Source organism: Topomyia yanbarensis, chromosome 3, assembly GCF_030247195.1.
Source record: "Topomyia yanbarensis strain Yona2022 chromosome 3, ASM3024719v1, whole genome shotgun sequence".
Lineage (NCBI taxonomy): Eukaryota > Metazoa > Arthropoda > Insecta > Diptera > Culicidae > Topomyia > Topomyia yanbarensis.
In genome coordinates, this window is record NC_080672.1 from 341676126 (window position 1) to 341691360 (window position 15235).

Sequence of the window (15235 nt, forward strand, 5' to 3'; positions counted from 1 at the left end):
GGTTGACTTTAGCAATATGGTGTTATGGCAATAAGTTTCTTGAAGTAGAACTCCCCTTCTTTCTGTCTTATCGAATTGATAATTAATCCCTCTAATAGTGAGTTGCGAAATTCATTTTCTTCAATAATTCAGAGAGACAAATACTTACTTCACCAAAGTTGTAGAGAAACTTGTTACAACATTGAAGACATCAACTCTCTATATTTTAAGCTTTTTGAGATATGGGACATTATTTGTAAAAGGCTCCTTAAAAACAGTTTTTTCATCATAAGTTTTCTTATAGATTTTTTCCATTATATAAATGTTCTTTGCCGAAAACGGAAACTTGCTATCGCTAGTATGTGTGGAGATATTCACGTTTTTTGATTGAAAATACATCGGGTCTCCTACTACGCGGATTCCTACAACGCGGTTTCCTACTGCCGGGATTCCTACTGCACGGTACCCGCGTTGTAGGATACCCATAGCTTATGGGATTTCGACTAATTGGGGCTGTGGCCGATTATTTCGTCTCTGTCAACATTTCTTTGGCAAAGTTGTTGTACTCACTTGGGCCTACAACTTAGAGTAATTGGGTATCCAATTAGTTGAGAACTATGCCGCCAGGGTTGCTATGAAGAAAGAGTAAATAAATCGAAATTCTCGTCGTAAATTCGACTATCATCAAATGGATTCAATGTCAAATATATCAAGACCCTGATTATTTTGAAAGCAGGTGTCTTTGGGGAATTTATAAAAGAAGTCCAGAGCTTCTGGATGGTAGAAAGTATAACTCGCAATTGTCCCACCAGGCGGCGCTAGTGCTAATGCAAATATTCAACACATGTTAAAATAATTCTATATCTCAACATCGTGATTAGATAGAGTAGTACTGACTTCAGCAAAGTTGCTCGAGAGGTCGAGGACTACCCAACGGTAACAGATTAGTTTGGAATACTCTCACTATGCGGCGCTAGTGAGCGTAGAAGCTTTCAACATATGGTAAATTATGATATATCTTAAAAGTCTAATAACTTGGTAAAATGGTGTTTTCGGCAAAGTTCTCGAAGAGGTCAAAGGCTACTAGATTATGAATAGATTAAATTGGAATGGACCAGCCAGGCGGCGCTAGTGAACATTTTCTTTCAAAGCATATATCTCGAGATCATGATCATTTGGAAGGGTGGTGTCTTTGGCAATATTCATAGACAGGTCGAGCTCTGTTTTAAGGCGAATAAATTAGTTCTGAACTTGCCCACCAGGCGTCGCTAACGAGAATGCAACTTTCTCAACATTATAGATAAAGTACGATAAGTAGGAAAACGCTGTTTTTGGTAAAGTTCTCCAGGGGGACAAGTGCTGTTTGACAATGTAAAAAATATTTTGGATTAACCCGCTAGGTAACTAGTGAGCACGCATTTTTTCTTTCAATTTCTGCATCTCAACATAAAGGCAGTTTAGAAGGGTGGTATCTTCAACAAAGTTGCTTGAGTGGTCGAGAACTACCCAACGATTAGTTTGGAATACTCTCACTATGCGGCGCTAGTGACCGCAGAAACTTTTAGGATCTGGTAAATTATGATACATCTCACGAGTGCAGCTTAGAAAGATGGTGTTTTCGGCAAAGTTCTTGAGGAAATCAAGGGCTGCTCGATTATAGATAGACTGAATTGGAAAGGACCCGCCAGGCAGCGCTAGTGAGCAAGCTCTTTTTCAAATTTTATTTCTCGGGATCAGGATAATTTGGATGAGTGGTATCTTTGGCAAAATTCATCGACAGGTTGAATTTTATCTTATTGTGATCAGATTAGTTCAGAACTCACTCATTGCTAGGGAGAATACAACTTCTACTACGTAGTAGCTTAAGTCAAAAGTTTGATAATTCATGACTACTAGGTGGCATTAGAGAGAAAAAAAATATATACGAATTTTAGCACCTCAACATCATGAGGCTACTTCAGAAATTTAAATAAAATTAACAAGAAGTCCTTATTCTTCCTCAAAAACTTTTCCGAAAACACCCTCTTTCTAATTTATTAGACTTCTGAGGTAATTCATGATCTACCATATGATGAAATCTTCCACGCCCACTAACATCGCATAGTGAGAGTCTACCAAACCAATCGGTCACCATTGAGTAGTCCTTGACCTATCCAACAATTTTATTGAAGACACCACCTTTCTAAACTGCCTTAATATTGAAATGATTAAATTGAAAAAAAAAATGCGTGCTTACTAGTGTCACCCAGAACACGTGCTTACTCGCGTAACCTAGTAATTACTATACTTCAAAAAAAGATCTACAATATTCTGAAAGTTTTATCCTCCTTAGCGCCGCCTAATGGGTGAGTTCTAAACTAATCTGTACACCGTAAGGCAGAACTCAAACTGCCGATGAATAATACCAAAGACATCACCGTTGCAAATTATCATGATCTCGAGATACAGAATATAATATATATATATATATATATATATATATATATATATATATATATATATATATATATATATATATATATATATATATATATATATATATATATATATATATATATATATATATATATATATATATATATATATATATATATATATATATATATATATATATATATATATATATATATATATATATATATATATATATATATATATATATATATATATATATATATATATATATATATATATTTGCTCACCATCGTAACCTTGCGGGGCCATTCCAATTTAATCTATCCATGATCGAGTAGTTCTTGAGCTCTTCAAAAACTTTGCCGAAAGCGCTATCATTAGACATTTGAGATATATCGCAATCTACCACATGCAGAAAGCATGAACGCTCACTAGCGCCGCATAGTGAGAGTATTCCAAACTAATCTGTTACCGTTGGGTAGTCCTCGACCTCTCGAGCAACTTTGCTGAAGTCAGTACTACTCTATCTAATCACGATGTTGAGATATAGAATTATTTTAACATGTGTTGAATATTTGCATTAGCACTAGCGCCGCCTGGTGGGGCAATTGCGAGTTATACTTTCTACCATCCAGAAGCTCTAGACTTTTTTTACAAATTCCCCGAAGACACCTGCTATCAAAATAATCAGGGTCTTGATATATTTGACATTGAATCCATTCAATGATAGTCGAATTTACGACGAGAGGTTCGATTTATTTACTCTTTCTTCATAGCACCCCTGGCGGCATAGTTCTCAACTAATTGGATACCCTATAACTCTAAGTTATAGGCCCAAGTGAGTACAACAACTTTGCCAAAGAAAGTATGGCGCCACATGCTGACGCGGACGAAATAATCGGCCACAGCCCCAATTAGTCGAAATCCCATAAGCTATGGGTATCCTACAACGCGGATTCCTTTTTCACGCCCCCAGTTAATCGCGTAGTAGGAGACCCGACTGTAACTCTTTTTCCAATGCCGATTTTCCAACTGTGCAAACCATTTTGTAAACAAATTAAAGTGCAAGAAAAGCACAACAATTGCTGGAAAGATCACATCTCCCCGAGGCGGCCCTCTATGGAAATACTAGAGCTGAAGTTTGTCCATACTAGAGCTGTTCCGGCATTAAATACATCACTATATATTACTGTTAGTTCTGAAATAAAGGGTTAAAGTCGCAATAATTAGCCTTTCTTACTTTTCTAAGCACGTCTTGAGTAAATACCCAAGCAACCAAATGTTGATATAAAGGAGCTGCATAAGCTCTTCGTTTTAAGTAATTTTGCAATACGTTTTATGTTCTAATAGCTGGTCAAGCAGTTCTATTAAAGCTTGAGCAGGTTGGAAGTTCGCTAAGAACTTTTTGTAAATTTAAAGTGTGCTTTTTAAGCATTATCCGAACTTCTATTTGCTTGGGTCAAAAGTTACAGTTGTTCAAAAACTCATTGCATACACTTGACACCGGAAACTGACAATTCCCTTCTTGTGCCTACTTCATAACAATGGCGCAAGTGCAACCAAAAGGCGAGTAATCAATTGCATTTGATGACGGAATGAGACAAACTTATCTGCTACTACGATTTGATGTTAATCACTAGATCCCTGATCTGTCCGTGCATGTTGCCTTTTCTTTTCGCGAACTTTTTGCCTCAGCTTCGTCACTTTAGACAACCGAGACTGCTGGTCTTCTTCCCGACCAGCAGAAAACAACTGGGCAATAACCCGAGCATACTATTTTTTGGCATTCATGCGAAAACTTAGTATGAATTGATTATTATACCTGATTGAGGTATTAAGCAGGTATTGAAGAAATATTTTTCAATACCTGCTTAATACCTCAATGAGGTATAATACTTTATTTTAGTATTATTTATGTATTCCAGTTATTTTTACAAATACCAAACCAACACCTTATTGAATACCTCCATAGAGTGAATTTTATTATTGGAAGGTTGAAAAATGTTTTATTATTATTCAGGTATTATAATAACTCGTTTCATTATCAAATAGTTATTTGTAGAACATGTCTGTGTTATTTTTTTTTTGGTATTGTACCTCTTATGTAGAGCTCATTAATACCATATTGTGGAAAACAGTCGTTGGTATTGATACCTAAATTTAGTATTCCGCAGTTATTTTCTTCTTTCGGGTTGGGTAATACTTGATTTCGGCGTGCACACCTGAAACTCTAGCTTTTCTTGGTGCCCTATTGGGTTGTTCCAGCTCGTGCACTTTATGGCCTCCCTGGGTTCATCTCGTTGCTGTTGCGGCTGTATTTACTGTTGCAATTGGTGGTTTTGTTGGGTCGTTGACCTCGCTTTGGCAAACGGGTTCACCAGATTTGCTCCGTTAGAATTTTTTTTATTTATGTCGTGTAGGTATGGTTTGTGGCAGTTTTTCAAAGATGGTTGGACCGATTTGCAAAAACTCAAATAAAAATTGCAACCTTTCTATCGGCGCCCATTCATTTTTTGTCGATCGAAGTTCCGATTCCGGAGTTACGCGTTGGAAAGTGCGGTCATACAGCAATTTCTACATATAGCGCCATGATAACAAAATGAAGTAAAACTTATTAAAATGGGTGCCACATTACTTGGATTTGCCAGTCTAGATCAATAATGACTAACCACATTGGCCACGTACGACGGTTCTTGATTCCACATAAACAGGTACTGAAAAATGTTCAAAGGAGAAGTGAAGGAAAATTTAAAAATCGAATTTGTAATTTTGATGTGAAACGTCTTTAAACTGCATGAAACGTCGAGATTTTATACAATCCCGAAAAAAAATTTATTGACGGAACTTTTGGCATTTGGATTCACTTGACACATTTTTGCAAGCCGTGTGGTATTCGGTGAGCTGAAATCTCTCGAAGTATTTTAGCAAAGAATAGACCTACTGGGTATCTGCTACCATTTCACAGGAGGCGTCCCAGAGTTCAGGTATCTCTTCGTACCGAAGGCCGAGATTAACTAAAGGGGCTTAGAATTTTTAGCCATGCTCGGAATATTATGGGCTTTGCCCTTTCTCCAATTAGCGAATCTCTATGACATTGGATATTTCTTTCTTTGGGTGATTCATAAACAGTGCAGTAAGCCACATTGGTTCTGCAACCTTTTTGGTGCTCTTATTTTGTTGCAAATAAGTAGTAATTTTCATTTTATTATTTTCAAAGTTGCACATATTTTGTCGTATATATGTATTTTTAAATGTTCGTTGTTATGATTGTATTGTAAGGTAGGACGTATCCGTCGGGTGAAACCAATCCGGCTGACATTACTTTGGACCTAGCAGACTAATTTCGATGTTTGTTTGGTGCTTGTTTGGTCAACTATGAAATTAACCCACGGGACATAAGGTGTGCGTGGGAAAGACGCATGGTCTTATCTGAGTGGAATAATGACTTCAGTCATGTATAAGCAGGGCTGTAGAGAGAAATTATCATTGTAGATTTTCGAACACAGGAACGGTGTAGCTCGAAATATATTGAAAAGATAGTTCTCTGCTTTTCAGTACAGTGCATATAAACTCTTGCGGCAGAACTGTAATAGAATACACTGAGTGCTGTAAATTCACATGATTTTTTCATTTAATTTTTTCGTTTATTTTCCGTCGGTCTCTGTCCGCACTTAGTGCCCATCACCGGCGCCAGAGAGGTGTTTCCAGTACCAGATATCGGGTCATCAACGGACCTCGGGTTAAAATTTGAAAGTTTGTAAAAAATTTGAATAAATAGCAACATAAAACAGATTGAATAAATGAGACAATTAAATTAGACGAAGGAAATGAAACAGGAAATTAGACTAAAATTGAAGTAATAGAAAAATATTGCAAAATGTTTCAAATAATGAAAAAACGGATAAACGGCAAAATAAAAAAAAATCATAAGTAAAAATAACATATGATAAGTATGGAAATGAATCCACTGAGTTAGACATAGAAATAACAATAATATAAAATGTTTAAAATATTAAGTTTTGTAACAAAATAAAAAATGAAAAGAACGAAAAAGGGTTAACGGAAAATTAAAAAAAATCAAAATAGGAAAAAATATGAAGGACGACCATTGATTAAATTAATTTTGCCGCTTTGGAAAATAAAAAATCAACAATTTTTGTTAACTGAACTTATTTAGAACTGGATAAGTACAGTGGAATAATAGAAGTAGAAAATATTAGAATGGATTGGAGGAAAAAAATAGAAAACAGGAACAAGTGGAAAAAGCCCAAAAACAGACTAAGGTGAAGTCATATAAAATATGTAAAATCAAAATGGTTAAAATCGGTATAAATTGAAATGCTGCAATGAGTGAAATAGAAATATCACGAAAAACAAAAATAAGAGAAAAATAAAAGAATAAATGGGTTAAATAATAAATAAATTCATTACAAAGTCAAACTTAAAATTATATGAAATGGAAAACAGAAAACATGCACAAAAGGATCAAAATAAAATAAGGATAAAAATGGTCAAATGATAAAATGAACGAAATGCAAAACACAAAATTCAAAACAAATTCAATGAACAAAAAGCAAAGTGCTAAAGGCAATGGAACATAACAATAAAGGAAAATTGAAGAATATTAAAAAATCCATGAAAAAGAAACGCATAAATTTCAAAATTGATAAATGGAGAACAGAAATTTACAACAGATAAAAAAACTAAAACGAAAAAATAGAAAAATGATCATTTTTCAGAAAATGAGAAAACCAATAATGAAAAAATTGGAAAAACGTGAGGATGGAGAAAATACTACAACAGGTTTATAGAAAAATCCAATAAATTTATTTAAATCAAATGAACAAACGGATGAAAAAATTAAATAAACCAATAGATAAAATGCAAAAATTATAAAAAAACATGAAAAGATTAAATGAATCGAAAAAATGGGACAAATATAAGAATTTAAAAAAAACAGCAAGAATGGTAAAAATATAGAAAGGAAAATATAAAGCAATATATAAAAAAAATTTAAAACAAGAATACATGGAAAAATTAGAATGACTAAATTACATAAAAATGGAAAAAAATACAAACAATGAGACAATAGAATAAGAGAAAAAATTGGAATGAATAGAAACTCTAGATTATATGAAAAATATAAAATTTCTCCGACGAAATGCAAAGAAAATGGAAACAATTATTTAAATTGAGAAAGCTAGTTAAAGATGAGAAAACTTTCGGGTTCTCGTATTCAAAAAATATGTTTTAAGTGAACACAAGAAATTACTATGAATTCGTTTTCTTCGTGGATTTTCATGTTCTTTCTTAATTAATACTGAAATTTGCGTTTTGACTTCGTCTCATCAGCATCCGACACTAATTTAGTGACAGCGCTAAGCTAGCGCCAGATTGACAGTAGCTCCAAAAAATGAAAACATTATTTGTGTTTCTGAGCAAATCCCTATACTTGCAAGAAAAGAAATTCTGATTGAGCTGATGAGAATTAATGAAATAGAAACTTGGTTTGGCTTACCAATTACCAAACCAAGACACATCTACAGATTGGAAAGTTTTGAATTATTGGTAAAATACGAATCCAAGCCCGGAACTTAAAAATACTTAAGATTTTTTTAAATAGTCGGTCAAAATCCATGAGATAATTATAGTTAAAGTACACAATTTACAAAATACCGATCTTATGTATTTTTGCCCACTGCACGTTAAAATAGTTTACTTTTAATTAGTCTTTCATGCAGTATAAACTTTATGATATAATTTACGATTGACTTTATGGTAGTAATTGGATGATATTTGGTAATTTCTGTTTTTGACAGGATGAGCATTTGACCATAGTTCAGTTTGGCATCAGTTGCAACACCTTTATTTTGTTATCGTCCATAAAACCAATTACGATATCGTCATAATTTCTTCAATCTAAAATATGTGCTTTTAGAGAAAAATATTTTTATCCCATTTACAAAATTCTTACGAAATCAAAAAAAAAAGTCTCGTGACATTTCACCAAATCACCAACATTGTTTGTACAATAAAATGTTTGATCTTCTAATTGAGAAAATCATATTTTTGTTTTCCAACATGGTGCAATTTGAAATTTAGGCAAGCAATTCGAATAAATCATATCAATATTCAAACTCTAATTGCATTATCAAATAATTTGTTATTGAAATACTGTTTGTCAGAATCATTCCTTCTGTTCAAAATCCGGGCCCCTTCCACAACTCCGGGCCCGCGGGGAAACACCCCGCCCCCCTCCTCTCCCGGCGGCCCTGTGTATAAGGGTTGAGAATTGATTTTTAGATCATATTTACAAAAAACAACAATTTCGCTTCGAAAATGAGGCGGTCAAATTATTATTGTTAGTTCTGTCAGTATGTTGTTAACTGCGCATTCAGTTATTAGTTAGTTTTGGTCTTTTCGTTTGCCCTTACAATATGTCCCATTTTCGGATGTAGTTTTTAATCTGTTCAGCTATAGGAGACCCTTAGTCCAATAGTGCCCAGGGACCATGAATAGTCTTAGGACGGCCCCGCTTTCGTTAATGGAAGGACGTCGAATCGTGAGAATTTGTGGAAAGATTTTATTTTGCACTACTTCACAATGCTTCAAATATGTTCAGAAAAATTAATGTAAAATTTCAAAATAATTTTATCTGTGTAGTTACTCAAAGTATTTAAATTTTTTTTTAATGCGATTCAAAAAATGGCACCTTCAATCTATAGCAATATGATGTTATTCTAAATTTTGCTTAATAATTACTAAGAGTAAAAGACCATCACTCCCACTGCTACGTGTATTGAATTGACTTTTAAAATAATTCCAATATTATCAGTAGCACTCGAACTCAACGTCCACATTGACCAATTACCAGAGACCGCACTCGTCCCGTTTACAGAAAAAACACTCTACTCGTCTGACTGCGAGAACGGTATCGAGTATTTTTTCAGTTAACTCGATATCAACTAGGTTCCAATGTTCCGATACTCTTATGTGAATGCGCACGGTATAGCTCAATCGAAGCTAGGGAACACTACCTCCGCCGCTGTAGTTTTCCACTCTACTTCAGCAACAGCTGCAGCTACTCTGAAATGATTATGTGCAGTGAGCGAACACACCTTGGATGGAATTTGTCCGGTGCTTAAAAGAGAACCAATCAGTAGAAATGCACTGGTTAACTCTTTCACGACCAACAGTTCTAGGGCGCATAGACAAGGAAACCAAAAATATCTTTCCTTAATATTGATACGGCCAAGAAAGACAAAAAAAACTAGTTTTTATCAAAATATTACAATAGTTCAAGTGCATACTAAGAATTGCAAAAAACTAGAGCTATACTTGTTTATAAACAGTATGGGCGCGAAAAGGTTAAAGCAGTCGGTCGGTGCATCGGTGATTGGTTGAAGCTGGACGAAAATTAAATGACATAGAAATCCAACGCTATACGACACTATTTATTTCTTCGAACCGCAACATCGTAATCCTCGTGTCAGTTCGAAAGGGTACTTTTTTCTCCAGGGGATTAGTGTGTTTGAATTTTTCAACCGGGAAGAAATCAATTACGCTGTTGAAAGAATCTCGATTTCATCGCAGATGCTGTTCGTCCCAACTAGAACTGACCTGGGTGAGGTTTGAAGTTTTGGAATTTTAATTAAAACTTTCGAAGAAACTTTCTGTGCTGAATCTTTTCAAATACAACTGGACGTGCACGAAATTTAAAGTAATTGATCCTTTTCCAAGTGCAATAAAATTCCAAGTGAAATCTGAAACCATCAAAATGATGAGCGTGTTGTGGTACATAATTCAACATACACATACATGTCACATTTTTCAATAGTTTCAAGTAAACTTATAGTGCGAAATCGAAAAAATAAGCGCACCTTGGACGTCCCTATTAATTAGTTTGATACCCATCATGAACGGGGTTTAGTAATTTTAAAAGTAAATTATTGAGCCCTCTGCCGTAATCAGGAGAACGTTATGCATATGATTTCCAAACAAACTGAAAATATCATTTTCCTTGCTCACACTTATTCAACCAACAATGTCATAAAATATTTATCGAGCCCTGTCGAGGGCGGTCTTCATTCTACATTGAAAATTGGAAGCAAAAAAAAATAAGATGAAGCAACGACAAGCTCGCAGCCACCCAGTAGTAAAAATCCTCGTTCTTACCACACCTTTAACTTTCCAGCTCACCAATCACCATGACAATAAAACTGTTACCCAACCGTGCCAAGCTAACCGACTCTTCCACGCAGCAGCCCTAGGGCCGCGGTTCCCACAAGGAATTTCCCAATTTTCCTTTTACCTTGTGTCAACATCTTCATGCACTCTGTGGTTTATGGTTGCCTGTCGGATGGTTTCTTTGTTGAAACATTCGATATCCCTTGCTGTCGCTGTCGTCCTTGTCGTCATCAGGGCCTACTACTCGGTCGTGTAGTTCGACATAGTCGTAAAGGGAAAACCAAGGGAACCAGGCAATCCGTTCACTCTCTCTCTCTCTCTCTCTCTCTCTCTCGCCATTTCGCTCCTTCCGCACAGTTGTCAGTAGTGGTCCTGGTGACAATTTTCCTTTTTTCACCGTCTGGATGCAGCTGTGGAGCACATAGCTTCAATTCCCTCGCAGCGAAGATGCATGGGAGCACACTTTAATCAAAAAAGCAAACTAATCTTTGTACTGCAGAAATTGAATTCTGCGGGAAAATGCGGCAAGTCAAACTGAAGTGAAGCCTGCACATCCTTTCCACCTGTTACAGTGCTGCCGTGTTCGATGAATTTGTGTTACATGTGACAGCACTGCTACCTTCCTAGCAATCACAGTACATCCTTCTTTCTTATATCAAAGAAAAACCAAAACGGCACCTAGTAAAAAAGCTTGCCGTGACTGTACGACCTGGTCTGTCGAAAGCGGAAATCGAATCGAACGAAAATTAAGCTCGGAAAAAAATAACGGACTTTCGACTTGGGTGGGTAAAAGCGCCTTTCAACGACAGGTAAAGTGAGAGCATATTGAACGTTTTTTCGTGCGAAGTGTGCGAGTCTTGTGCTACTGACACATCCAGTCAGAAGGTGTTTGCCACTATCTCTTCGTTGGCTTCGTTGCTCCGCCTTTGTCCGAGAAATCGAATGGAAAAGGAACAGGAAATGAGACTAGCCGAAAAAAAATTCACTCCTTTCAATTGCAGCTTATTGCAGGGAAAATATGATATTTAATTGAAAAGGAAGTGGAAATGCGAAGCTTATTGAAGCTAGTAGAAGAAAAAATTTGAATTAAAATCGATTTAATCCACCTATCTGTGTAATAGGACCTTTCTTATAATAAAGAAGGTGGTAAAATTCATTGAGAAAATCCCATCTAATCAATCTAGTGGTGCAATATCACTGTTTTTAATAAGTGTACAGAACTCATGCGAAGCGCCCACTTAACTAGAGATGGGATGAACACAGCTTCAAGTTCAGCACAAATAAAACCTCGAGAAAAATTCATGGAATTTAGAAAAACAAATTAAAAGAATGAAATTGAAAAATACTGTATCGCTCATATGGACATGAACGAAAGAAAATGTGAAGAATCTTTTGCCTTCTGCTGGTAGGAGTTAGACGTTTCACCCAAGTCTACTGCATGGTCGTTTATAGAACATAAAAACGAATAGAACATAAATACCCTCGATAGTACATGCACTACCGCCAAGACAAATTTCAAGATTTTTTTTGTTGAATCTAACGGAATCTACGATCTTCAGGAAAGGCATTCGAGCTTCACAGAAACCCTCCAAACTTCAGGTAAAAGAATAATAAAATCAATAAAATTAAAAATATTAACAAAATAAACAAAATTTATAAAATTAATAAAGTTATTAACATTTAAAAAATAAATAAGATGGATAAAATGAATAAAATAAATAAAATGAATCATATGAATAAAAGGAACAAAATGTGGTCACGTATAAAATGAATAAAATTAATAAATTTAATAAAATGAATAAAATGAATAAAATGAATAAAATGAATAAAATGAATAAAATGAATAAAATGAATAAAATGAATAAAATAAATGAAATGAATAAAATTAATAAAATGAATCAATTGAAACATCTGAATCAACGGAATCAGCGGAATCAACGAAATCAACGGAATCAACGGAATCAACGGAATCAACGGAATCAACGAAATCAACGAAATCAACGGAATCAACGGAATCAACGGAATCAACGGATTCAACGGAATCAGCGGAATCAACGGAATCAACGGAATCAACGGAATCAACGGAATCAACGGAATCAACGGAATCAACGGAATCAACGGAATCAACGGAATCAACGGAATCAACGGAATCAACGGAATCAACGGAATCAGCGGAATCAACGGAATCAACGGAATCAACGGAATCAATAAAATCAACGGAATCAACGGAATCAACGGAATCAGCGGAATCAGTGGGAATCAACGGAATCAACGGAATCAACGGAATCAACGGAATCAACGGAATCAACGGAATCAACGGAATCAACGGAATCAACGGAATTAACGGAATCAACAGAATCAACGGAATCAATGCAATCAACGGAATCAACGGAATCAGCGGAATCAACGGAATAAACGGAATCCACGGAATCAACAGAATCAATGTAATCAACGGAATCAACGGAATCAACGGAATCAACGGAATCAACGGAATCAACGGAATCAACGGAATCAACGTAATCAATGGAATCAACGGAATCAACGGAATCAACGGAATCAACGGAATCAACGGAATCAACGGAATCAACGGAATCAGCGGAATCAACGGAAGAAACGGAATCCACGGAATCAACGGAATCAATGTAATCAACGGAATCAACGGAATCAACGGAATCAACGGAATCAACTGAATTAACTAAATCAACTGAATCAACGGAATCGACTGAATCAAATGAATCAAAAAATGAAATGAATCAAATTAATCAAATAAATTAAATAAATCTTGAGTAAAATGACTAAAATGAGTAAAACAAGTAAAATGAGTAAAATGATTAACTTGAGAAAAAGGATTAAAATGAGTGAAATGAGTAAAATGATTAAAATGAATGAAATGATTATAATGAATAAAATGAGAAAAATTAGTAATATGAGTAAAATAAGAAAAAAGTGTAAAAAAGAATGAAGAGGAAATTTTTTTACTCATTTTCCTCTTCATTCTTTTTTACACTTTTTTCTTATTGTACTCATTTTACTATTTTTTCTCACTCTTTTTACTGATTTTATTCATTACTTATTTTGCGAGTAAAATGAGTAAAATGAGTAAAATGAGTAAAATGAGTAAAATGAGTAAAATGAGTAAAATGAGTAAAATGAGTAAAATGAGTATAATGAGTAAGATGAGTAAGATGAGTAAAATGAGTAAAATGAGTAAAATGAGTAAAATGAGTAAAATGAGTAAAATGAGTAAAATGAGTAAAATGAGTAAAATGAGTAAAATGAGTAAAATGAGTAAAATGAGTAAAATGAGTAAAATGAGTAAAATGAGTAAAATGAGTAAAATGAGTAAAATGAGTAAAATGAGTAAAATGAGTAAAATGAGTAAAATGAGTAAAATGAGTAAAATGAGTAAAATGAGTAAAATTAGTAAAATTAGTAAAATTAGTAAAATTAGTAAAATTAGTAAAATGAGTAAAATGAGTAAAATGAGTAAAATGAGTAAAATGAGTAAAATGAGTAAAATGAATAAAATGAGTAAAATGAGTAGAATGAGTAAAATGAGTAAATTGAGCAAAAAGAGTAAAATGATTATTGGAATGAAATGCTTTTTGAACCTTGCGGAAGTCATGGGCTGTATTGACACCGAAGAATGCGAACCGACATGTAACGCAGTAGCTTCTATGCCTAATATTTCAACACAAACTGACAAATATTTCTTATGTTCCATATTTATACGTGCGTCGCAGCTCAATGGATGACAAAAGGGCAGTCCTAGCAACGTTCGCTGCTTAGTTGAATTGTACGGACCAATTTCGGCGCTGATAATTACTGCTTTCACAAAACCCATTATTTCCGTGATTTTTAGTAATTTTACATGCCATGAAATCAGTTAAAATAAGTTGGTGCATAATCACATAATGCTGTGCAATAGCAGATCATTTTCAATGGTGCTTAGTTTCACGTCCAAGTGTATTACAGGCATGGAGTCCAAATAACAGATGGCCTACACTGCTCTGAAAGCAGCACTCGACAAAATTAATCACTGGACTGGATACTTCTTTGCAAGTTAGCTCATATCGGAATTTCTTCGCAACTGGTGTCTTGATTGAATTTTTATCTTTCCGGAAGAATTGTACAGGTGTAGTTGGATGGTGGCATATCCACGCAGTTTTCGACTAAATTAGGTGTGCCTGAAGGCAGTAACCTAGGACCCATGTTTTTCGTATTGTTTTTCAACGATATTGCATTGCTTTTGAGAGATATAGGTACCACTCTTTCAAGAGTCATTCAGGTTTGTGTTTTAGCAGTGTAGTTAGATACGAAGCAGACGGTTCAGTTACAACGCTTGTCGATTATTTCAAAGACATCAAGTTAGATAGGTTCAAGAATTCAACGATCCGCATTCTCTGAAGGCATTATATTGTTCACTAGTCCGTCCGAATTCTCGAAAACGCATAAGTGGTTTGGTTTCCGTATAACGTATCATGGAATTGATCGAAAAAAAAAACGTTATGTTCGAATGGGACTAAGAAACATTTCGTGGCGTTATCCAGTGAATCGAATAGATGTCAACTATTTGGAATCGATACGTTACATCACCGCCAAAAAATACAGCGTTGGTTTTTGCAAAGTTGATCAACGGGAAGATGGATTCTTC

The 15235-nt window shown here is 34.9% G+C and overlaps 2 protein-coding genes across 4 annotated transcripts in view; both read left to right on the top strand.

The window, feature by feature from the left end:
- LOC131688134 (homeobox-like protein HDP1) overlaps positions 1 to 13271 on the top strand; it is a 49884-nt gene extending 36613 nt beyond the window's left edge. The window contains exon 2 of the mRNA XM_058972286.1: positions 12511 to 13271. Within this exon, the coding sequence (XP_058828269.1) occupies positions 12511 to 13271 (761 nt within the window). The remainder of the gene's footprint in view (positions 1 to 12510) is intronic.
- Positions 1 to 15235, top strand: part of LOC131693700 (glucose transporter type 1) — a 704006-nt gene that overhangs the window by 50213 nt on the left and 638558 nt on the right. The window lies entirely within an intron of this gene.